The 24,924-nt window shown below is 50.4% G+C and overlaps 2 protein-coding genes and 1 non-coding gene across 8 annotated transcripts in view; 1 reads left to right on the top strand and 2 right to left on the bottom strand.

Annotated features, from left to right (window-relative positions):
• Positions 1-9,722, bottom strand: part of ZBTB49 (zinc finger and BTB domain containing 49) — a 17,711-nt gene extending 7,989 nt beyond the window's left edge. For 3 of the 5 annotated variants that reach the window (XM_059675766.1, XM_059675784.1, XM_059675769.1), the window contains exons 1-3: positions 9,539-9,722; positions 6,236-6,406; positions 3,776-4,896 (exon numbers count right to left, since the gene is read on the bottom strand). In XM_059675766.1, coding sequence (XP_059531749.1) covers positions 3,776-4,896; positions 6,236-6,387 — 1,273 coding nt within the window. In that variant the 5' untranslated portion in view covers positions 6,388-6,406; positions 9,539-9,722. The remainder of the gene's footprint in view (positions 1-3,775; positions 4,897-6,235; positions 6,407-9,538) is intronic. The other 2 variants (XM_059675768.1, XM_059675775.1) reach the window with 1 other exon arrangement.
• LYAR (Ly1 antibody reactive) lies at positions 9,707-24,924 on the top strand. Of its 2 annotated transcripts, XM_059675793.1 has the most exons (10): positions 9,718-9,854; positions 12,758-12,811; positions 15,318-15,492; positions 17,093-17,207; positions 17,804-17,911; positions 18,013-18,096; positions 22,341-22,734; positions 23,059-23,145; positions 24,124-24,209; positions 24,615-24,924. In XM_059675793.1, exons 3-10 carry the CDS (start codon positions 15,371-15,373, stop codon positions 24,747-24,749), a joined length of 1,131 nt encoding a protein of 376 aa, XP_059531776.1. In that variant the 5' UTR covers positions 9,718-9,854; positions 12,758-12,811; positions 15,318-15,370; the 3' UTR covers positions 24,750-24,924. The 2 variants fall into 2 exon arrangements, with proteins under 2 accessions (XP_059531784.1, XP_059531776.1); XM_059675801.1 differs by lacking the exon at positions 12,758-12,811 and having other exon boundaries at positions 9,707-9,854.
• LOC132224101 (U6 spliceosomal RNA) lies at positions 19,210-19,311 on the bottom strand. Its single transcript, XR_009450596.1, has one exon. It is a non-coding gene; the product is annotated as a U6 spliceosomal RNA (small nuclear RNA).

Below are 24,924 nucleotides of genomic sequence, written 5' to 3'. Positions count from 1 at the left end.
AATATGAATCTATGTTGAAGTCAAACTTAACTTGTTAGCGCTCAAACCCTGCCTCGGTTTTGGGCACCGGCTCTCCCTTCCGCTGAAAATCAACTGTGAGTTTCTTTGCTGAAGGGCCCAAACCTGCTTACAGCCCCTCAGCCCAACTCCTTTACTCTCCCACCAGCTCCTAACAGAACCAGGGTCTCATTCACACACGTGAGGTGTGGGCACGGCACAGCCCCAAACCGAGACAGACCTCCTGAAGGTGGGACGGGGAAAAGCCCTGCCCCTGCACTTGGCTTTAGCTGACCATGCTCCCAGGGGAAAAGAGGAGGACACTATGGGAGCCACGTCTGATTTTAGAAACTAAGCAATTACGCTTTGGTAAAGAATAACCTGCAGAGAAGGGAACTCTGCCACCAAGAAACCACAGCAGCCCTGAACACAGACTCTAGAAAATGACCATTTTAACAGTACACTTCCAGGTGCCACCTTGAACCTAGGGAACTAATAAATAGGCTGGGCAGACGAAGAACCTTCTGTTCCCCCTCCGTCCCCCACAAGGGGTTTCACTCTCTAAAAATGACAACACCCCTTCCTTCTACATTGCTGGCTGCTAGCTTTCTGGGCTCCTGCCAGGATCCTTTTTCTTTGATTTTTCCTGAAACTGTTTAATGGCTTCTTCAATGGCTTCTTTCTGGAGCAGGCAGAAAGCTTTTGGTGGAATAATTATAATCATACTAAAGGCCCAGTGCACAAAATTCGTGCATGGGTAGGGTCACTAGGCCTGGCCGGCAATCAGGGCCGATCTGTGGGGCGACCAGCAGGATGATCAGGGGGTCCCCCGCTGGTGCCTGCCTTGGCTGGCCTGGGGCCTGCAGGCTGGGGGCAGTTCCTGCGTTGAGTGCCTGCCCCCTGGTGGTCAGTGTACATCACAGCATCCGGTCATTCCACCGGTAGTTCCGCCGTTCGGTCAATTTGCATAATAGGCTTTTATTATATAGGACTAGAGGCCCGGTGCACCAAAATTTGTGCACTCAGGGGGGAGGGGGCATCCCTCAGCCCAGCCTGTGCCCTCTCGCAGTCTGGGACCCCTCAGGGGATGACCACTTGCTGGCTTAGGCCCGCTCCCCGGGGGATTGGGCCTAAAGTGGCAATCAGACATCCCTCTGGCAGCCCGGCAGCCCTCGGGGGATGTCCACTTGCCAGCAGGGAACAGGCCTAAACTGCAGTCGGACATCCTTAGTGCTGCTGAGGAGGCAGGAGAGGCTCCCACCACCACCACTGTACTGGCAGCCATCAGCCTGGCTTGTGGCTGAGCAGAGCTCCTCCCATGTGAGAGCGCCCTGACCACCAGAGGGCAGCTCCTGCATTGAGCCTCTGCCCCCTGGTGGTCAGTGTGTGTCATAGTGACCAGTCATTCCCAGTCCTTCTGCTGTTAGGGTCAGTTTGCATATTACCCTTTTACTATATAGGATAGAGGCCTGGTGCATGGGTGGGGACTGGCTGATTTGCCCTGAAGGGTGTCCCGGATCAGGGTGGGGGTCCCGCTTGGGTGCCTGGCCAGCCTGGATGAGGGGATGATGGCTGTTTGCAGCTGGTCACACTCCCTTCAGGGTGGGGGTCCCCACTGGGGTGCCTGGCCAGTCTGGGTGAGGGGCTGAGGGCTGTTTTCAGGCTGGCGGGTGACTGAAGCTCCCAACCTCTCCTTTTTTTCTTTCTTTTTTTTTTTTATTCTGGGATTTATTTACCTTCTATGGCTGTCACTGGAACTGAGAGCCAGCTTTAGCTCTAAGGCTCAGCTCCAGCTCTGAGACTTCAGCTGCTGAAAGCAGGTATCTGGGTTTGTTTGGGTTCTGTAATTGAAACACTGTTGCAGCTCCAGTTCCGAGGCCAGCTGGCTGAAAGCAGGTTTCTGGGGTTTGTTTAGCTTCTATAATTGCAACATTGTTTCTTAGAGTGCAGCTCAGAGGTTGGCAGCAGCAGGCGGGGAACCTTGGCTTCCTCCATCACTGGAACAAGCAAGCCTCCTGTTCGCTTCAGCTGTCTGGCTGCTGGCCGCCATCTTGGTTGGCAATTAATGTGCATATCCCCCTGATTAGCCAATGGGAAGCGTGTCAGAGGTATGGTTAATTACCATGTTTGTCTATTATTAGATAGGATTACTTCAGTATTTTGGGACAACATTTATGTCGGAAATTATGGGGATAATAGATAATGTTAAGTTAAAGCCCCCATTATGCGATCCAAAAATTTGAAAAAAAGAGGCCACTGGTTATTAAGGCTCCCAAGTGACCAGAATTGATAACCTTACTCCAGTGGTTCTCAAACGCTTTGCTCTCAGGATCCCTTAACACTCTTAACTGAGAACCTAAAGTGTTTGCTTATGTGGGCTACACCCGTCAGTACAGTCCATACTAGAAATGAAGACAGAGTGATTTTTAACACATGACTAGACAGCTCACTGGCCACCTGGGTGATGACAGCCTGTAGCCGACTCCACTGCACACTTGTGGGAGAAGACAGACAAGACAAGTAACATCCTACATGGTGACAGAAACAGTCCGGCCTCACAGACCCTGGGAGAACAACTCAGATCGTAAGTCGAGGACCACTGCTTTCTCAATAGAGTACGTCCAAGTGAGCATCCCACTGTAATGGATGACATTATTGTTCAAAAGAACAAACAATTTAATTTTTAAAGCTAAACAGATACGTTTCTCAAAAATTATACTGATCATGAGGCTCTAGGAAATTCAAGCAAATGGAATGACCTAAATTAAGGTGTTTTTTTTCAGGGCAAAACTGAATCAGCGGTACTGCCTTCATATGGAGAATACTTCTGAACTACTAGTAACAATAAAGGTAATACTTTATATATTCAAATACATTACAATTTATAAAGGGCTTCCATAAATATTAAGTAAGTCTCTCTCCACAATGCACTGAGGTGGTAAACACCTAGGCACACCAGGAGTCAGTGATAGCAGAACGTCACATCGATAACTGCAATTGCACAAACGTCTGAAAAGCAGTTACTCTGGAAGCATCTGTAGCTCATCACTTCCCATGCCTGTAAGGTAACTGCCATTCACCTGCCGTGTGTACTAGAGTCATCCTGCTTAAGTGCAGGAAGTAACACACACGTACTGTATAAGGTAACGTACATGTGCCGTATAACACTTTTAAAAAAGCTTTTGAAAAAGTAAACTTTTTGGAAAGGGGAGGAGGTATGAATTAAGGAAAATGGAAGAACTTTCATTTGAAAATATCAAATGGTTAAAGCTGATCCTTATTAAAAAGTTTACCTCCCACCTTCCGAATCACAATTTTTAAAATCTGATATTCACATTACTTTCCAGAGAACTTTTAGAATTACTCAAACTAAATTATTTTATTCTTATTAACCTACATTACGCTTTTAAAGAATAAACTTAATCTAATTCTAAAGAGACAACTAAATATAGCTTATCTGTTTTAGAACTTGAAAATTTCAGTCCATCAAAATAATTTACTATACTTTTTTAGAAATGGAAAGTTTGTCATAAAAACCTAATTAAAACAAAAATGAAGTGAGACATCTTTTAAAATTGGCTCTATGAAAGTATCTATAGATTACGCTTTAAGAGGCATCTCCAAAACTATGAATTAAAAAGTAGCTAACGCTCCTTGATAATTTTTGTGTGCAAATGTCAACGCCACAGCAAAACTTCTTACAGAGAGGAGCAGGCACCGTGTGCGTCTGCGCTCCTGCCTGTCCGGGCCCGCGGGCACTGGGTCAGTGTGCGTGTACCTGTATGGGACCGTTTGTGAAGCTCCAGGTTGCTTGGGTGTTTGAAAGGCTTCCCACACAGGTCACACGCGTACTGCCACTGGGACTGCGGCGTCTGGAACTGGTCCTCTGGGGCCTCCAGGTCTTCGGGACTCTCTGTTTTGATAATGCAGTGAAAGCTGTCGGAGCTGCCGGGTTCTTCACGTTCCTTCTCCCCAGCGCGTTGACTGCTGGCTTTCTCTGTGGTGTTGTCACTAGCAGGGCCAATCCTCTGGGTTAGACCCTCATCCGACGTGGCTTCAGCAGTTTGCTCTGCAGACTTCTGTGACTTCAGGAAACTGAGCTTCTTCAGGTGAACGGCCTTTTTGAGCCTCATCTGTTTGGTGGGTGGCTGGCACGTGCTGTCTGACTCAGGGTCTGGGGCAGGTTCACTCAGAGGCTGGGCCAGGAAGTTGGGAGGCAGGTGCTCCGCGGACTGCAGGGCGCATTCGGAATGACTGACAGCACAGGGCTGGTTTTCCACGGCAGCCGGGCCTGTGGATGAGCTGACAGTGAAAGGCTGCTCGATTATTCTCTCGTGACTGGGACAAGCGGCTTGCTTATAGTACTGCTTACTGTACAAGTTTCTCAGTTTGTAGTAGTAATTTGGCTGTTTGAGTGGCAGTTCTGTGCAGCTGCCGTCTAAAGTGTCAGGGCCTAGTTTCGACGCTTCGCCTGCAGGGTGATGAAGCTGAACTGAAGGTGGAGCCTGAGAGTGTGGCTCGTCCAAGGCCTTACCGTGCTGCACATCCGCCGAACACGCCGGCAGTACGTGAGGAGAGTAGCTTTCACTGAGAGCACAGCTGGTGTCCGGAGCCGGAGCGCCCGGCAGGGAGAACACGCTACCACCAGGCATGCTGGGTGGCTGCTCCACAGGGGCTGATTTTAAGAACGTGTGACACAGACTCAGAACGTTCTGCACCTGCAGACACTGTGCTGTGTCCAGCATCACCTGCACATTGTCCTGGTTCAGGTCCAGGTGTGACGTGTACATGAAGTCCAGGATCTGCCCAATGCCGCTGACATTCTTAATATCCAAGTGAAAAACATCGCTCTTCTGGCCGGGAGAATTCTGGAAGAGGCTCCTGACAAAATAAAGATGCCTGTTTCAGTGTTAACAATTCATACACACCCTTAACTTTCTCTTACAAATAATACTCATACTAATATTCAAAACAGCAATACTTCTATAAATGCCAAAATTTTATAATTAAGCGAGCTTTAACCCTTTTAAAAAATCTGGCTGGCAAGTCATCCAATAAAGCAATTCAGATAAATGAGTGTGATGAATATCCAAACTTCCAAGTAGAAATCCAAGGAAGATTATGCAGTATACCCATGGCTCTTTTATCAAATAATCCATATGCATTATTAATAGTATATAGAGTACAGAAAACTAAAGGACACACATTTTTCACTACTTCCTGTTTGTAGTCTGACAAATCATATATTTTATGTTAGGCCTAAAACACATATAAAAATATTTCCATATCTAAGTACCTTAAAAAGTCTAAAAATAAAAATAGCTATAATAAACCAACCCTCAGTATACATTCATTTTGTTTATTAAATACATTTTTATTGATTTCAGAGAGGGAGAGGGAGGTAAAAACATCAATGATGAGAAAGAATCATTGATCAGGTGCCTCTTGCATGCCCCCTACTGGGGATCGAGCCTGCGACCTGGACATGTGCCCTGACCAGGAATCGAACGGTGACCTACTGGTTCATAGGTCGATGCTCAACCATTGAACCACACTAGCTGGGCTACACTAATTTTTTTAATCTTAATTTTTAATTGTGTAAAAATTACATAATACTAAACATTTAATTATGGTTCAAGTGGTAAATTCAATGGCATAAAGTACATTCACGATGTTGTGCAACCATCACCTTTATGCATTCATTCTTGGAACCTTTGCATCATCCCAAAGAGAAACTCTGTTCCCATCAGACACTAACTCCCACTCTTCCTGCCCCGCCCCTGGCACCACCATTCTGCTTTCTGTCTCTCTGAATGTGACTGCTCTAGGACCCTGATACACTCTCATTTTATACTCAGTCATTCCTCTAGCTGTCTAGCAACCCAATGGTCCACACATCAGCAGTGAGAAAAGCCCTAGGAGTGAATGCGGCAAGAAAGGGCACACTTCCATAAAGCCCACACACTTTATTCTGGGCACAAATCAAATCCACCGGGGAAGGAATCTGTATGGTGAAGAATATCAAGATAAGTTAGGTAAGTTGTCTTGCAACATTGTTGGAGACATTTTATCAGATGCAGTCACCTGCTTCCCCAAACAGCCCAGGTTGTGGGTTTGATCCCCAGCCGGGGTGCATACGGGAGGCAACAGATTGATGTTTCTCCTCTCTCTTCCTCTTTCTAAAATCAGTAAGAACATACTCTCCGTACAGTGAGAAGAACAGAGACTGAAATCGCACCTGAAGTACTGGCTGAAGGCTGCGAGGACATTCTTGTGCGCTTTGAAGCAGACGCCGTTCACCACCAGCATGCAGTCACAGAGCAGGCCCTGGATGCGCTGCTCGTGCAGCTGCTGGAGGAGGTGGCAGCTGTGCGTGGCCACCGGGTCCATGCTCAGGCACTCAGGAGACCTGCACAGAGGACGCAGATAAAACATGAGTCTCGATGACAAGACTGGGAACTAAACGGCACCAAGTCCACGGATTGATCTGTGGTTCACTGTCATGAGTCCCTGTCACAGCAGCTTAAAAAACAAACATGCAAACAAACAAAAAAGTCATTTCTTAAGCATCTTAACCAGTGCTGTTCAATGGAACTACCTGTGAAGATAAAAACGTCCCTAGAACGCTTCTGCTCCTCTTACTACGGCCCTAATCTGCAGCACTTCCTCCCCTGCAAGCCCCGAAGGCTACTGTCCCTTAACACTCAGCCCTGAGCCGTCTTCACTTTCCCTTGATAACATATCTATCTCTGGCCTCCATCTGTTCTAAGCAGACAAGTCCTAAATTTGAAACTTTAACTTCAACCACCAGTTGCAGATGTCCAACTTTCTGCTAACCATCTGTAACTATATGACCCCACAATGAAGAATCTCCAAAACTGACCCCCATTATCTCGCCCTCAGCTCAGCACCTTGTTCTGACTCCCCTGTTTCTTCATGGAAAGCTCAGTTTCTGGTATGTGGATTTGGGGTGCTGGCATGATCTCCTGGTTTGAGATCAGGGTGGCATTCAGAGGACACTGGGACGAGAGGCGAGGTCATCTACAAGGAGCCACACTGCAGCACTGGGAGCGGATGTTACCCAAGAGGGGCACAGGAAGGGGAGCCTCCGTCACGCGGCGGGGCACTGTCCCTAGTGCTAAGTCCTCAGAGTACAGAGCAGCCAAATGACTGAGTCATCAGTCACCCAACCCATCCCCCTGGCTGCCAGGGAAGAAAAGGCTTCCTGGTTTACTATTAGCATCATTTACAGACTGCTCACTACAGGCCCGGCACTGTGCTAAGCATATTATATATGTTAACTCAAATAAATAATGCTCTAAGAACCATTATCGCCATTTTACAAGTCAGGAAATTAAGAAATGGGAGTTTAAGTAACATGCCCGTGATCATAAAACTTAAGTCCCAAAGCCAGCATTTAAACCGCAATCAGTGCTCGTGGGCTATGCTATCGCCATGAGAAAGAGGATGTTAGAAAACACAGCACAAAACCTGCCTCCAGACTCCAATGCTAAAATGCAGCAAATGTTCGGAATGGACACTGGACGCTTTCTAGCTCTACAGAGGTGACAAAGGGAACAATTCTTTGGAATGACCCTCAGAGTTACGATGATCTGCAGTCATGAACTATTCCATAATTTACTTTGACAATAAAAATCATGATCAATCTGCCCTGGCCGGTTTGGCTCAGTGGATAGAGCGTCAGCCTGCAGACTGAAAGGTCCTGGTTTCGATTCCAGTCAAGGGCACATGCCCGGGTTGTGGGCTTGATCCCCAGTAGGGGACATGCAGGAGGCAGCCAATCAATAATTCTCTCTCATCATTGATGTTTCTATCTCTCTCTACCTCTCCCTTCCTCTCTGAAATCAATAAAAATATTTTTAAAAAATCATAATCAATCTAATAGTTTCACCAAGTTAATCCTGTAAGTCCCTTATAAAAACCCTCTAGAAAAAGAATTGGTAATTTATATTTCTTACTAGAGGCCTGGTGCACGAAATTCATGCGGGGGCGGGGGGGGGGGAGGGTCCCTTCAGCACGGCCTGCACCCTCTCCAATCCAGGACACCTCAGGGGATGTCCTACTGCCTCTCGCAATCTGGGACAGCTGGCTCCTAACCGCTCACCTGCCTGCCTGACTGATCGCCCCTAACTGCTCCCCTATCAGCCTGATCGCCCCTAACCGCCTCTGCCTCGCCCCACACTCAGGACCCAAGATTCCCTCCTCTGGCCGGGCGCAGGCATCCAGGACCCAGGCCAGCTTTGCCTGGGCCAGCCACAGCCGCAGGGGACCGTGGGCGGGCGGCTTCGTATGGGCCACAGTCACAGGAGCCCGGGACTGTGGGTGGGTGCCTTATCCCTCTGCTGTGCTGCAGCTGCAGGTGCTGGTGCCCAGGACTGCAGGGCGGGTGGCTTATCCCTCTCCCAGGCCGCAGGCACAGGCGCAGCCACTGGCACCCGGGACTGCGGGGCGGGCGGCTTATCCCTCTCCCCGGCCGCAGCCCGGCTGGTCCCCATTCCTCTCTCCCCAGTGCTGAGTGTCTGAGCCATGAAGGTGTGAGGACATGAGAGCGTGATGACCATTTGCATATTAGCTCTTTATTATATGGGATGTGTCCTATGTGTAACAACTACAAGTAACAATGTATATACCTAATAAAAATAACAAATATGTATAAAATGTTTCCTATATGCGACCAGGCACTATGCTGAGCCCCTGCCAAGTCACCGCACTTAATGATCAGCGTCCCGGTGAGAGAGGCTGAACTGTCGCCCTCGCTCTCTAGAGGGGGACAGCGAGCACCTGCAGGTGACAGGGCGCAGGTCTTCCCTCTCCTCCTAGGGAAGCGGCCGTCTCCTCCCCGCGATCTGAGCAGCCCCGGCCCCTCACCCGCAGCCAGCAGCAGCGTGTTGGAGACGGGGCCCATAAAGGGGCGATTAAGTTAAAACCCTAAACCAGTCCGCCTGACGCCCTCCGAGGAGGAGGAAATGTGGGCACAGAGCCCCCAGGGGTGCTCCTGCCCAGGAAAGACCCGGGGAGGACGGGACAGGACGGGGGGTGGGGGGGCCCACAGGCCAGGGAGGGCAGCCTCGGAAGAGACCACGGCGACCCCCGGAGCAGCTCTAGCAGGGAGCACGCCTTCCCTTCCAGGCCGACACTTCGCTGCGGGCGAAACCCTCCTGCTCGCCACGCTCGCCCCCTCCGCTCACACCCACCACCGCACGCCGTCCGGTCTGAGGCCCGACACCGGCTCCGGGCAGGCCGAGCAGGAGGCCGGTGGGGCAGCGGTGGGGTTTCCCGGCCGCAGGAGCCGCACGGGGGCGAAGGCCCCGCTGCAGGGCGACACCGGGTCTGTGTCCCGGAGCCAGCGCTCGGCTCGGCGCCGCCGCGGCTCCATCCCGCACGACCCGCAGCTCGCCGCCGCCCCTCGCGGAGCCCGGGATGCGGGGCGGCGGCTCCCTACCCCGCCCGCCTCCTCTCGGGCCGCTCCCCCAGGGCGGCACCCGCACGCCCCCGCCTCGCGGCCCCGCGGCTCCCTTACCCTCGGACGCCGCTCTCGGACCCGCCGCCTTCTCCTCACCCGCCGCGCCGCCCCCAGAGCCGCTCGCGGGGCTCCCGGGGCTGCGGAACCGGCCCGACAACGCCCCCTCGGCGGCCCGGGCCCGCCCCCGGCTTCCGGCATCGTCACTTCCGCCGGGGGTGGGGCCGCGGCGCGCATGCGCGGGGCCGCGCAGAAACGAATTCTGCGCCGGGAAGCGCTGCGGGCGGCGGCGGCTGCGCTGGGCTGGCGGGCGGCCGCGGCGATTCCACGTGCTCCCCGCGGCCGGTTGGAACCGTTGGCGGACGCCGGCTGAGAGGTGAGGGGCGGCGGCGCAGGTCCGACCTGGGAAGCGGGGCTCAGAGAGCGAGGGCGCGGCGCGGCCGTGCCTGCGCTTTCACCGTCGGGGTCCCTGCCCGCCCGGGAGGAGGCCGTCCCTTCGGACCTGGTTCGTGCCCCGGGAGGTGAGGGAGTCCTGGGCTTAGAACGACCGGCTCCTCCCGGTTTTAAAGCCGGATCCCTCCCTGCTCGGGGCAAAGCAGGCGTTGCCCCGCTGGACTGGGCTCAGGCTGGGGACAGGCTGCTGTCTCCCCGGGGTCGGGGAGCTCGGTCCGGAGAGGGGCGGCCTCAGGGCGGGGGGTGGGGAGCCGGGACCTCGGGCCAGAACCACAGCGTGTGGATCCAGGTTCGCCTCCCACTGCACGCGTGACCCGCTGCGAGTTACCTCTTTGTGCCGCGGTGCCCTCGTCTGTCGAAAGGGAATAAGGCGAAACCAGCTCCGGGGACTGCTGCGCGGGGTACGCGAGCGCAGACGGGGCGCTGTGGCAGGCGGGGCTTGGGACCTCCGGCCTCAGCAGGTGGCAGGATGGCCTGCAGCCCCTACAGCTGGGGAGACCGGTAGGGAAGGAGGTGGAGGGTGAGTATTTGCAAGGCTGCCTTCCCTGCAGAGAGGGGCCACGTGGGACTCGTTCACGCAGCTCTCCCGCCGCCCCCCGTGTCCAGCATAGAGCCGGGCAGGTAGGAGACCTCCACGGACAGTTACACCAGTGAAGGGATGCTGCTTCGGGCCGTACTGGCGATGTAGTGTGTGGGGCCTGGGGGAGGTTGGCTGGCTTCTCCCCGCCTCAGTTTGCTCACCTGTGGAGTGGAGAAGGGTGTACCTACCCACCTGTGGGGTTTTTGCAGAGAGCCAGGGAGAGGTCCTGCGTGGATGCACCCCCTATTCGGGGGTTTAGGCAGGACGGTGGACAGTACCTACTCGGTGGACATCATGTGCTCATCTGGCCTTCCCTTGCACCATCCCCGTGGTTTCTTGGAATTCTTCTGAAAGGGGCTCAGGATGGTCTCGTTGGCCTGACCCCTTGTTTCACAGATGGGAGAACTGGGAAGTTCGGGGAACAGTGACTAGCTGAGGTCACAGTGCTCGTGGGGACTGCTGAGGTGGCCAGCCTGGCCTGCCACGGGCTCTTTTGGCGGTGGCGGTGGGGTTTAGGTCTGTGTGTATGCGTGTGAGAGAGAACCCTATATAATAAAAGCCTGATATGCTAAGTGTCCGGTCGTCTAGATAGCTGTTTAATCCAAGTGTAATATGCGAATGATAGGCTAAGGCCGCTCAGCCACTCGCTATGACGTGCACTGACACCAGGGGGCAGGCACTCTGACCAGTAGGTTAGCTTGCTGCTGGGGTCTGGCGGATCAGGACTAAGCAAGGTGGACTGGACACGCCCTGGAGCCCTTTTGTGGTCCCTCCCTGGCTGGCCAACCTCCCATGACCCTCCCCAGTCCCTCAGCCTGGCCTGCGCCCTCCTGCAATCTGGGCTGAGGGACCTCCCCTGTCTCTCCCCCCCACACACACACACACGAATTTCATGCACCGTGCCTCTAGTGTTTTAAGAATAGTGACTGCCATTTTTGTAAAAATGTAGAGGGGGGCAGGGAAGGTTAAAAATCACCGCAAATCCAATCCCAGAACGAAACCTGTTCTCAGGGAACGGTGGTAGAGCAGCACCCGTGGGGTGGGGACTGAATTTATGAAGATAGATGGGGGGATTGAGGTCATCTTAAAGAAGTATGGGTTTAGGTGGGGACTGGGTGTGACAGCATTGATGTGCAAATCAAATCCTGCCTTTGGGGAAGGAGTCTTTCATAGCTGGTACCTTACTTCACTTTCTGCACAATGCTCTGAAGGTTTTATAGGTAAACAGATTCAGGTTAGCGCACCTTGAGGTCATTTAGGTTTTGATGGGCAGGTGCGGGCTGCAGCCCAGATCAGTCCAGGCCCAGTTCCACAGGACATGGCTGCATGTTGATAAGTTTCTGGCCGCCCAGCCCCTGGCAGATGCTGTCTCTGCCCCTCAACTCGGCACCATTTCCCCACCCCTGTCCTCCTCCCTGTGACGCGGTGGTTTGCTCAGTCCTCATATTTAAGATCTAAGACTTAGGGTCCTTGTATTTTAAAGGGGAAGGTCGTTTGTAGAGCCTCTGAGTTTGGGGGGACGAGGGTCTCAAGATCCCAGATGCCAAGGGATAGCCAAGGACACGACAGGTCATGGCGGAGAGGCAGGCAGGCGTCTCCAGGCAGATCAGAGCCCCCTGAGTCTGGGTGGTGGTCCGTTGTGATCATAGATGGGAAGTGGCTTTGTGGAGAGCTAATGGCTGTGTTCGTCATTCATCACCCTTTTCTCAGATCACAGCACGTGATGAGAACTCAGTAAATTGCCCAGTCAGACGAATAGACAGCAGAAGCTCACACAGAGGGGTGGCGGGGGGCGGGGTTACCTGGGTGTGTGGATCCCAGTGCACACTTGGCCTTCAGTAAATTCTGCTGAGTTCACTTACAGTGACGTCTGGGGCGAGGATCCGCGTGTGCGCAGCCAGTCCACAACCTTGCGTCCTACTTGCCCTTCTCTAGAAGGAAGGACGCAGCATCTGTCTCTGTGGCTGGATTGGGACCCAGCCTTGGGCAGGCGAGGAGCCAGGGAAGGAAAAGCGGGCTCTGATGGAGGTTCAGCCCCGGAGAGAATGCCATCTTTTCACACTTGGGGCCACACACTGCTGAGTTTGACATCCGAGCCCTGCAGACAGCGTCCCAGCGTCTTCATGAAGCATGTCTTCAGCTCCCCTAATTTCTGTTACAAATTTACCATTTCTGTTTAATTATTTAAATTTCTCTAACATTTATTTCGACTTGTGGAATGTTAATGAGTTAATTTTTTGTTTTAGGCAATGCTTGCTATCTTCAGTTGGAGGGACTGACTTTTCACATGGTGTATTTTTGTAAGTGTGTCGCATTTGCACTTCTGGAATTGTTTCACCTGCACTGAGCCTTGGCCCCTTCCTGTCTGCTGTGCAGTTAGGACGGCTTTCAGCTTGCTGTTCCTTGCAGCCCACCCCCCACACAGACACACAAGTGCTTCCTGCATAAGTGACAGGTGTTTCCCCCGGGGGCTGGGGTGGGTATGAGGCCTGATCAAGGTGACCCTTAGCTGGTGCTGGGATGTCCTCTGGGCTCTGAATAAGTTAGAGGTAAGCTCCTCACAGGCCTCATTTATCTCCTTTGCAAGCAGGTGGCCACGGTGTTCCCATTTCATATCAAGAGTAAAAATGCAGCCAAGGTTCTGACTCACTGTGCAAGCCACACGTTCGGCCTGTAAAGGAAAAGGAACACATCTCTAGATGCGGGCATTGGCTGTACAGACTGAGGGAAGAGGTTGGAGGTATTTTTTTGGTGGACATGTGATCAGATAATCCCATCCTGACTGATGTTTACACCGTGTGTGGCTCATCCCCAGAGAGGAGTTTTGCACAGATACTGCCAGCATCTTTTTTGTCAACATCACTGGCTTCTTTCTGTCCAGCCGGTTTGCTTCCACCTGTCCTTCCCAGGACCTTCCATGATGACAGACCGAGCCTCCCAATGGGATCGCACACTTGCCAAAGCCCCTCCCCCCTCTTCTCCCTGCAATCAGAAAACAGGAGACCTCAGCAGGGAAGGCCCGAAGGCTGTTGGCCATAGCTTCACTCTGAGGAGTATTTTTCATTGTTGAGTTTCATTATGAAAGAACTTACACATGTTCAGCAGATAAGTGGCTTATCGCTCTGCTCCTACCTTGTGTGGACAATGGCCATCTGTTTCTCGGTGCCGAGTTGATGGTTTGCCCTTGTTCTTGTACCAGAGTGCCCTCCAGACTACTGACTTGATTAGGTGGCGCTGGCTCTTCTAGCCCTTGTTCTCCCTGAGGGGCAGGCAGCATCCGTCTGCCTGTGCAGGGTGCTAGGCTTGGAGGGAGCTGCGTCACGGCCCACATGATGCCAGCTCCCAGGCTGGCAGCTGTGCCACACGTCTTCACCACAGCCAGGTGAGATGGTGTGGCCGCTGCACATCCTAGAACAAACAGCCGTGTTGCTTTCCTCTGGATTCGGTGCCAGGCTGTAGCTGACCACATGCCCTCCCTTGCTCACTGACCCGGATGGCGAGCTGCGGAGGGGGACCCGGGACCAGGGCCTGTGTTTTAGCGTAGCCAGTCAGGCTCGCTGATGTCCGGCAGTGCCAGGAAGAGCCAGAGGCCTCATGAGAGATCAGCTGGGCCTTCGTCAAGCCTGGAGCTGCAGCCAGGATGTACATTTCCACTTAAGGCTGAGCGGGCGTGAGCAGCTCCGGTCTCTGCTCAGGAGTGACCTGGGCAGTGACCAGGGAGGTAGAGGAGCGTGATGCAGGCGTGAGCAGGCCCCGGGAACCAGAAGGTGCTCCTTGGTGCTGAGGATTTGGGGAGAAGTCTTGCCCTGAAGCAAATTGCACCCATTTACTTGATCCTTGCCTTCATTTTCATAGTGAGCAAGGAAGTGCCGGGTTCAGTAGCTTGGATATAAAACAGCAGTCCTCTCGCATGGGAAGTTACTGGGACGATCACGCTTGCAGATGGGGGTGTGTTTTGGAGCACAGAGGCAGCGCCATGTATTTTTAAATGGTTATGTATCTGTACCGGCACAGGTCATGCTGACAGTGCTGGGGACACCGGGTGTGTGACCGCCCTCCAGTGGTCCAGTGCCCAGCAGTTAGGGCAGCTGCAGGTTCCATTTCTCTATCGATCCCACAAGGAGCCACAGAAGGAGGCCCCTCCCCCTGTCCACTCAGCCTGAGGGCACACCCTCCTGTATTAACACTGAGGATGCATAGCAGTGCCGACAGGAATGTTTGTGTGCCCTGTAGAAATTAGAGGCCCCTTCTCTGCCCTCCCCTCATTCTGCTCTTCCTGGATTTGGGGACCTGAGATAATTTGCAGTGCACACCTAAGTGTGAAGAGGGAAGGAGGGAGAGGGAGAGAGAAAGAAAGTTACTGGAAAATGTAAGACATTTTACTTAATGCCCCCAAAACTTCATGCTTAGAGACAGCTGCCAAGTTTAAATCCTGATTCTACTGCTGTGTGACCTTGGGCAAGTTACTTAATCTCTCTCTGCTTCAATACCTCATGTAAAGTGTGAACAATAGTTTTTTCCTCGCAGGGGTGCTGTGAGGATTAAATAAATTAATATGTGCAAAGCTCTTAGAGGGCCCAGCACATGGTGTGCATGCACTCATTTTAGCCATTAGTATCACTGTTAATTATAATTTTGCTTACATGGTGGTAGAGTTATATATATATATTGTTAATCAACTTTGATTTTGTTATTTTCATGTGAAATTATGGTTGAAAAGTTAGCTGTGTGATCATTTATTGGGAATAAAAGTTCAGATTATAATGATAATTACCTTTTTTTCCTCTTTTCTTTTTATCTTTTTAGGACAAGATTTAAAGCCTATCTTGGATAGAGAATATTTAATCATTTAGCTAAAAATGGTATTTTTTACATGCAATGCGTGTGGTGAATCAGTGAAGAAAATACAAGTGGAAAAGCATGTGGCTGTTTGCAGGAACTGTGAGTGCCTTTCCTGCATTGACTGCGGTAAAGATTTCTGGTAAGTTCCAAGTAGCTCCTGTATCCATAGTGAAGGCCCAGGCCAGTGTTGGAAGCACTGTTTCCACAAAGCTTTAATAAATAGAAGCATGCCTGAGCTGGTGTTGCTCAGGGGATAGAGCGTCAGCCTGTGGACTGAACGGTTCCAGGTTCCATCCGATCAAGGGCACATGCCCGGGTTTCGGGCTCCATCCCCAGCAGGGGGCATGCAGGAGGCAGCCGAACAATGATTCTCTTTCATCATTGATGTTTCTATCTTCCTCTCCTTCTTCCTTCCTCTCTGAAATCAATAAAAAAAGTAGAGGCAAATTTGAGGAAGAAAATTAAAAGTGGGTTACAAGTCCATTTGCCTGGTCTGGATGATTTAAAAAGAAGACTGAGGAAGGGAATTGAAGTGATTAGAGCATCAGATCCATCAGTGGCGTTTGCTGTCATCTCGTTGCCACCATCCCAGACCTGGGGCGGGACCCTGGAGTGAGGTTTCAGGGTATGGGGTGCTGACCACACTGAAGAGGGGGGTTTATAAACCAGAAAGAAGTTTGCTAATTCACAGTGAGGCGGTGTCTGAGAGGGAAGCCTAAGTCCTTCCCAGGTACTCGGAGGTGATGCTGGGGTTCCACTGGGGGAGGGGGTGTCTCTGGAAAGGTGAGGACTGGGGGAGGGGCAGGACAGGCCTGGAGGTTCATCTGGCTGCATCTCTAGGGGGGTCCGGATGCTGGCTCACTTCTTCCATCTTCCTCCCCTTCAGCCTCAGAGGCGGCCAGTCAAAAGGCGGCTTGGCACAGGTGCCCACTGTCCTCTGGCATTGAGAGATGTTTGCTGACGGTCCGTTTTATTTTACTCTAGAGCAGTGACATTTAAAAACTGATTTGGGAAATGACAAGTCTTTGCTTGTACTGGATCCCAGGAGGAAGATTGACATATAACACAGGTTCTTTCCCTCCAGGGAGTTTGCGCCTGGCCTTGGCCCACACATTCCCTGAGGGCCCCATAAAGCTTCCGAGAGACGGAGACAGAATTGAGTTTTCTTTTTTCTGACTCTGAGACCCAGAACTAAATATTTATTGCCCTGGCTGGTTTGGCTCAGTGGATAGAGCGTCAGCCTGTGGACTGAAAGGTCCCAGGTTCGATTCCAGTCAAGGGCACATGCCTAGGTTGCAGGCTCGATCCCCAGTAGGGGGTGTCCAGAAGGCAGCTGATCGGTGATTCTCTCTCATCATTGATGTTTCTGTCTCTCTCTCCCTCTCCCTTCCTCTCTGAAATCAATAAAAATATATTTTAAAAAAATTTAAAAAAATAAATAAAAAGTATTTATTGAAGTATAATTGACATATAACATTAAATTAGTTTCAGCTGTACAACATTATGATTCAATATTCCTGTTGTTTAAAACATGCATGGAAAGTTTGGTGGAGGGTTTCCTGTTGAACACTGTGCAGCTGGGAAAATGTTTCTGCAGCAGGATGTGAGCGCAGTAAGTGAAGGAGGTGGGGGCATGCGCAGTGGGCCGGCGTGGACTGCCGAAGGCAGGAGCAGCGTGCTGACATCACACAGCCGCCACTGAGAGTGCACCTAACGGTGGGACCTCTGTCACCTCACAGGGGCGAGGACTACAAAAACCATGTGAAATGCATAAGCGAAGACCAGAAGTACGGCGGCAAAGGTTACGAAGGGAAAGCCCACAAAGGCGATATCAAACAGCAGGCGTGGGTGCAGGTACGTTCCGAGTCGTCTAGTAGTCTCAGCTGACGCCTTCCGCTTTTCTTTGGAAGCCTAAGAAACTAAGAATAAATGCCTCACCCATCCCGACAAGACCCAGAAACAGCATGTCTTAGCTAGACTAAGGGTCGTGTTGACATCTTAATAAGGCTTCCAGCCCATGAACCGTTCCATTTGTCTGTGTCTTCTTTCTTTCAGCAGTGTTTCGTAGTTTTAACTCAGTATTACATACGTTCCTTGTTTAAGTTCTTAGTTTCCTTTTCAGATTGTCCGTTTGTAGAAATGCAACTTGATATTTGAGTGCAGTTCTGCTGAATTTGTTTATTGGTTCTAAAGGTGCTTTTTGGAGAATCTGTAGGGTGTTCCACATGTAAGACCATGTTGGCTGAGAACAGAGATAATTTTACTGCTTTCCAACTAGGATGCCTTTATTTCATCTTCTCACCTACTTGCTCTGGCCAGGACTTCCAATGCTATATTGAATTTATAAGAATAGACATTAATACAAAATTGGGACTTGACATGTGAATTCTGTAGCCCTGGCAGTTATGTCAGTTATTTTTTTGTTGTTGTTTTGTCTTTCTTTTTTGTAGAAAGTTAATGAATTAATAAAAAGACCCAATGTCAGCCCCAAAGTGAGAGAACTTTTAGAGCAAATTAGTGGTTTTGACAACATTCCCAGGAAAAAGGCAAAATTTCAGGTATGTATTTGAGATGGCTTCCCTGACTGGGGATATGGGCCCATCAGGGACAGCTGTGTTTCCATGTCCAATGGGATTTCCCCCCCTTTTTTTCCTTATAGAACTGGATGAAGAACAGTTTAAAAGTTCATAATGAATTGATTCTGGAGCAGGTGTGGAATATCTTTTCTGAAGCTTCCAGCAATGTAAGTCAGACCTAATTTTAGGTTTGTCGCGTGGCAGACATGCTTACTAATAATGCGGTGGGAATGTCTTATTTTTGGAGGTCAAGACAGCCTTCTGCCGAAACCGGTTTGGCTCAGTGGATAGAGCGTCAGCCTGTGGACTGAAAGGTCCCAGGTTCGATTCCTGTCAAGGGCATATACCTGGGTTGCGGGCATATCCCCAGTAGGAGATGTGCAGGAGGCAGCTGATCAATGTTTCTCTCTCATTGATTTTTCTAACTCTCTATCTCTCTCCCTTCCTCTCTGTAAAAAATCAATAAAATATATTAAAAAAAAAAAAAAAGACAGCCTTCTTTTTCAGAGAGCCTCTTGGGCCTTCTTTTATGGGAAGGAATAGCTGAATGCCTTGCAGAGAAGAGTTCCTTATTGTGCACGGAAAGGTATTTCATCCCCATGTATGACATTGGTAGCAGCTAACCGGGAACGGTTTGCTTAGAAAGCAGGCGGCGGACGTATCGGGAAGAAGAGGAGCTCTGGGTGTCCGGCAGACCTGGATTGAATCCCTGCTGCTCTCTGCCATGTGTGTGATCTTGGGCACGTTACTTGTCTTGTGAGCCTCAGTTTCCTTTTCTTTAAAAAGTAGATCATATTCATTCATTCATTCATTCATTCAGTACTTATGAGTGCCTGATCTGTGCCAGGCCATGAACAAAACTGAACTAGCTCAGGTGGCGATAGTGCTGTGCAGGAAGATAAGCAGGTGAGGATGGAGTGCTTAGGTGGCCTTCTAGGTAAGGGGAGAGGGGTCACCAGGGCCCTTGCCTGCTGTGGTTTTAAAGTAGATGAGACTGCAGAAGCACTCACCTATGCCCACCTTTCAGCGGGCACTCGTTAAGCACCGTCTCTTCCCTTCCAGTGGAGGGAGAATTCTGTGGGTTGAAGCCAGCCAACTGCCTGTCAAAAAGGTTGGATATGTGAGTCCTCAGATGTGGATACAGGTGCAGAGGGTTTGGGTTTGATATTGTATAGCCACAGTGTTGGTTACATTGTTAATTTGATTTTATCACCTTAATTCTGTTGCACTTCCTTTTTGGAGCTTATATCCCATTCAGAGTTATATCTTCAATAGCTTTGTTAAGTATGGAACGCTTCACGAATTTGCGTGTCCTCCTTGTGGAGGGGCCATGCTAATCTCTGTATCATTCCAAGCTTAGTATATGTGCTGCCGGAGTGTGCTCAGTAGTAGTTTTGTGTGTTTTTTTAAACAAATAGGTTTTTTTTGTTTTTTTAATATATTTTTTATTGATTTTTTTACAGAGAGGAAGGGAGAGAGAGAGTTAGAAACATCGATGAGAGAGAAACATCGATCAGCTGCCTCCTGCACATCTCCCACTGGGGATGTGCCCACAACCCGGGTTCATGCCCTTGACCGGAATCGAACCTGGCACCCTTCAGTCCGCAGGCCGACGCTCTATCCACTGAGCCAAACCTGTTTCGGCGCTCAGTAGTAGTTTGAAAAAACAACAGTGGTTCTGGCTGGTCTTTTCTTTTGGTCACATTGTAAGGAGTTGATTTGCTTGCTATGGAGAGGATAGTTTTAAAGTTCTTTTGAAGCTGTGAACATACTAGGAATTAATAGTAAACAGCTCGTGGTATCCTGGTAAAAAGCTTATTATTGGTTTGCCTGTGTTCTGTGAACTTCACGGCACATCCCAGTGTTTGGTGAAAGCAAGCAGTCCTGAGGCCCTGTTCATTCATGCCTGCAATTTTTTCCCTCCCTTTACTCTGTGCTGGGCATTAGGTTGGCGGCTTTCTCTTCTACATGATACTTTTTATACCCAGCACAATGCACACCAGTCACTGGATACAGCTGTAATCAGTCCTGCCCTCATGCAGCTGTGTTCTTGTGGGGGAGACAGACAACTATATGTGTGGGTTTTTGCTGTAACACCAGGTTGTGATAAGCACTAGGAAGAAATAGAAGGCAGGAAGAGGGCCAGAGAGCAAAGCAGGGTGCTCTGTCAGGTAAGAGCCAGTGAGGTGGTACTGAGGAGACCACACTGGAGGAGAGCCTGGAATAAAGGAGAGAGAAGATGGGGAATGGGTTGACCAGTCACTGTTGTGTGGCTGCAGGCTGGTGGCTGTGTGCCTCCTGCCTTCCCCCTCCTTCCCTCTGTGGTTTAAGGTGTGGGAGCAAAGCACCTGCTAGAGCAGCAGTTCTCAACCTGTGGGTCGTGACCCCTTTGGGGGTCGAACGACCCTTTCACAGGGGTCACCTAAGACCATTGGAAAACACATATATAATTACGTATTGTTTTTGTGATTCGTCACTATGCTTTAATTATGTTCAATTTGTAACAATGAAAATACATCCTGCATATCAGATATTTATATTACGATTCATAACAGTAGCAAAATTACAGTTATGAAGTAGCAACAAAAATAATTTTATGGTTTGGGGTCGCGGCATTAGGGAGGCTGAGAACCACTGCGCCAGAGACTTGGTCTGAACTGGGCGATGGCAGGCTGAGATGGCAGGCTGGGGCCCTTGGTGATGAAGATAATAACGGATACGCAGTATGAGCACAATTACAGGGCAGGAGGGAAGCTTTTGCCCCCTTCCTCCTGAGTCTGTACCTGAACTCATTCTCTGCTCCTTGCCCCCCACCCCGTGTGCCTGGACGACTTCTTTCTCTGAGCTGCTACCGAGAAAACCCCGATTTAGTTACCACTCTTCTGCCAGAGGGTGAGCATGGGTGTCCGAGGGAGGCATGACTGTATTGTGCTTGAGTTAAAGCCAGTCCTTTACTTGATCTGTCTTGGAGGACAGTAGCTCCGTTCTTGTGACCTAGACTCCGGAGGGTGAAGACTGGAGGTGACTGGCTGGTAACTCACAGATGGAACTTGGGCCCGGTCTGCGGACTCATAAGTCTCGGGATTTCCCGGAGCTGCTGCCACTGGCCCTCTCCCTGCCTGACAGGCCTCTTAGGGCCGCGGCCGTTCAGTAGGTCGCTCTGCGCCAGCTCGTGGGCAGGGCTGGCATAGAGATTTCCGCACATTTCAAGTCACAGAGTGCGGCAGGCAGTGGGACTAGCTGTGCTGAAGTTATTTTAAAAATAGGATCCAGCCCTAGCCAGTTGGGCTCAGTACCTATAACGTCAGCCTGCGGACTGAAGGGTCCCGGGTTTGATTCCCGGTCAGGGCACATGCCCAGGTTGTAGGCTTTATCTCCAGTGTGGGGCATGCAGGAGGCAGCTGATCAATGATTCTCTCTCATCATTGATGTTTCTATCTCTCCCTCTCCCTTCCTCTTTGAAATCAATAAAAAGATTTTTAAAAAATTAAAATATGATCCATGTGCTGATTTGAATAAGGGATGCAGTGAGTGCGAGGTTCTCCCCACCCCAGCGCGTGTAGTTAGTTTTCCGTGACTCCTCAGCCGCCACCTTTATTGCCCAGGCGTCCCTGACTTCCTCTCGGGACCCACCTAGTCTGAATGACGGTTTGATTAGGCCTCTGTGTAGCGCTGGTCGTCTACAAGGCCCTTCTCGTGTGCGCTGAGCATGCCCTGCACTGAGCGCATGACAGATGAGGAGACGGGTCTAGAGCAGGTAAATAACTTGCCCTGAGTCACCTGGTAATTGACAGAGCTGGAACTTGAACCCAGGCCTGCAGGTACCTAAACCTAGTTTCTGCCCCACGTTGAGCGCTCACCTTCATTGGAAAGAAAGGTGAATTGTGAGCCATAAATAAAGGTCTGGCGGAAGTGATTTAAGGATTCTTTCCTTTTCCAGTGGGACAAAATGCCTGTTAAAGCAGAGAGGGGGCCCCAGCTGGTTTGGCTCAGTGGATGGAGCATTGGCTGTATACTGAAGGAACCCGGGTTTGATTCCGGTCAAGGGCATGTGCCCAGGGTGCAGACTTGGCCTCTAGTAGGGGGCGCGCAGGGGGTAGCCGATTAATGATTCTCTCTCACCATTGATGTTTCTATCTCTCACTCTCCCTTCCTCTGAAATCAATAAAAATATTTTTAAAAATATATAAATAAAATGTTTTAAAAATGCAGAGAGGGGTGTGGGCTGGGGGAGTTCTTCTCATTTTGTGTATTTACTATATTTTAACTGTGGGGGGGGGGGGTCACAGTTCTAAAATGGTAAGTAAGAAAGACATTTTCCTTGGAACAGTGTTCAGTAGATACATATAGGTTGTGAACGGGTGTGTGGAATGAATACTTATGTGTTTCTTGGTTTTTGCTTCATAAAAAGGAACCAGCCAGTAAAGGGCAAGAGCAAAAGCCACTCAACCAAGTGGCAAAGCCACCTGCAGAAATCACCACCACGGTGGCACCTTCCAAAGCCAATGACACCACGCAAGGACAAGCAGAGGCAAAGAAGAACAAGAGAGAGAGGAAGGAAGAGCGGCAGAAGAAAAGGAAAAAAGAAAAGAAAGAACTAAAATTAGAAAACCACCAGGAGAAAACCAAGAGTCAGAAGTCTAAAAAGCGCAAAATGAGGCCTGAGGCCGAGCAGGAGGCGGGAGGGGAGGGTGCCCCCGAGGCCACGGGCCCCACAGGGAACAAGCGCCAGGGCAAGTGTGGAGTGAATGGAGACGTGGACAAGGAGACAAGCATGGGGAAAAGGAAGCGCAAGCTTTCCGAAGGTGTGTGGCGAACGCTGCAGGGCTTGTTTAAATGGCCACGCTCTGAGTTTGGGGTACATAAAATCTGTTAGATCGTGCATTGGGAACCAAGTAATGCAAAGAGCATAAGCTTTGGGGTCAGGGCAACCTGGGCTGAGTCCAGGCAAGTGGCCTCACCACTCAACTCCCGGTTTCCCCCACTGTCCCCCACTGTCCGGGAGGAGAAACCCCGCAGGCTGGGTTGCTTGGGGGATGAGCCAGGTGATGGAAGGGGCTGGCCATGGACGATGCATTAAGTGTAGAAGATGTCAGAACTGCAAAATCTTTTTTTTTTAATCTATTTAGTTGAAGCATATTCTAAGAAGAAAAAGATTAAGTTCCCAGGACTGGCTGAAGGCAGAGAACCAGAAAACCATGAAGCTCCTGCAAAAGGTATCACTTGTGTCATTTGGAAAGCTCTGCCCTCTGGGGTGGGAGGAGGAGGTGAGCAAAGTTCTCTAGGGCGGGAGTGACTCCAAAGGAACCCAGGAGGGCTGTGAGTCACTCCTACAGTGTGTCTGTCTGGCTTGAAGGATTAAGGGGAAAGCCGTCTGGATCGGAAATACGCATTATCTTTGGAACTTAAACCCCCGTGCTTTCCCAGACCCGCTCCCCTTCCTGTCCTCCAGCCAGACCTGGCTGTTCCCCTCTTATCTCTGGGTCTGTCCCTGATGCCTCCTTGCTTGGAGTTCATGCCACCCCACTCCCTCGGCTGGCATGTGTCCTTGTCAGAATCCAGTCCCTGGCCTCGCCTCTTCAGGCTGCCTCCTCCACACGGCTGCTCCCGTTCCTCAGGCCCGAAGCAGCCCCCGGAGTCCTGCCAGTTAGGAGGTCCGAGGACTCATGGGAAGCGAGGCTTTACTGTTGGAGGTTCAGTGACTGCCCAAGTTGGGTTAGATCTCTTAGCTTGGAACCCACCCCCCAACTTTAATTTGTTTAAGGGTTTACTTTGAGGTAATTTTAGATTCACATGAAGGCTTTGTGGCTGTCTCCTCTCGTTCAAGGTTAAGCTCCTTTCGCTCACCTCTGTGTTGCTCACTGTGCTCAGCCCCACGATCTCCGTGGATGCTTAGAGAATCTTGCTGAGGTCCTTCAAAGCAACTCTATCTTTTTACAGGCATTTGTAGTGGTGATGGTGTTTATGTTGCCTGGTTAACCTGCTCACTCTGAGAACAAGAACGGTGAAGGGTAGCAGTGCTTTTAGGCTACTGTGATTGGACAGGCCGAGGGCCTGCTCCACAGTGCTATGGTACCCTGCCCACTCAGGATTCATTCATTTCCCGGCAGCAAGTAGATGTTGCAGAAATCATTTCCTTTCCCTTCTGGTAGTACAACAAAACAGTGCTTTGCATGTTATTCTTTGTATTGTAGGTAAATTCAATTGGAAGGGGACTATTAAAGCAGTCCTGAAGCAGGCCCCAGACAATGAGATAGCAGTCAAAAAGCTAAGGAAAAAGGTATGCACACAAACCTAGGTACACCAGCGGGGGAGAATCGGTTCTTTATTTTAAAACACCTCGAGTGCTGTGAGTGTGTGTGTGTCTCGTTTACGACGCCCTGGTAACCCGTCCGGCCTCGTGGGGAGGGGAGGGGCTGGCTCCCACCCCTCCTCAGCCGGCGCAGTGCGGGCGTGATTTTGAAATGATTATTCTAGTTTGCGATCCTTTATTCCAGAGGAATGCTTTCTTCTCTGGTTTTAGTTTGTTATCGACATCTGACCCACATGCAGCCAGGTGCTCACATTCACATGTGCTGCTGCACCGATTTCACAAGCACAACCCTGTGTGGCCAGCACCCGGGTCTCTTTTAGGTAAATGTTCAGGACAATGACCTTTATTTGACGGTTGCTCTCCTTTGCGAAGGTTTTGGCTCAGTATTACGCGGTGACGAGCGAACACCATAGGTCTGAAGAGGAGCTCCTGGCCATCTTCAACAGGAAAGTCAGCAAGAACCCCGCCTTCAAGCTACTCAAGGACAAGGTCAAACTTTTGAAGTGAACATTTTTCTATTTAATAAATTGAGTCCATTCTGTTGATTTCTTCCTTTCACTGCTGTTTGTAAAACATGTAATAAATAATAACAACTCAAATTTTGTTTTCTTATAAGAAAAATATATATTTTTGGTAGATCTTTTATGAGAAAATAAACTATATTGTCCTGAATCCTCCAGTA

The sequence above is a fragment of the Myotis daubentonii genome, chromosome 1, assembly GCF_963259705.1.
Source record: "Myotis daubentonii chromosome 1, mMyoDau2.1, whole genome shotgun sequence".
Taxonomy (NCBI): Eukaryota; Metazoa; Chordata; class Mammalia; order Chiroptera; family Vespertilionidae; genus Myotis; species Myotis daubentonii.
The sequence above is the reverse complement of the archived record's forward strand: the minus strand, read 5'-3'. Positions and strand labels throughout refer to the sequence as shown.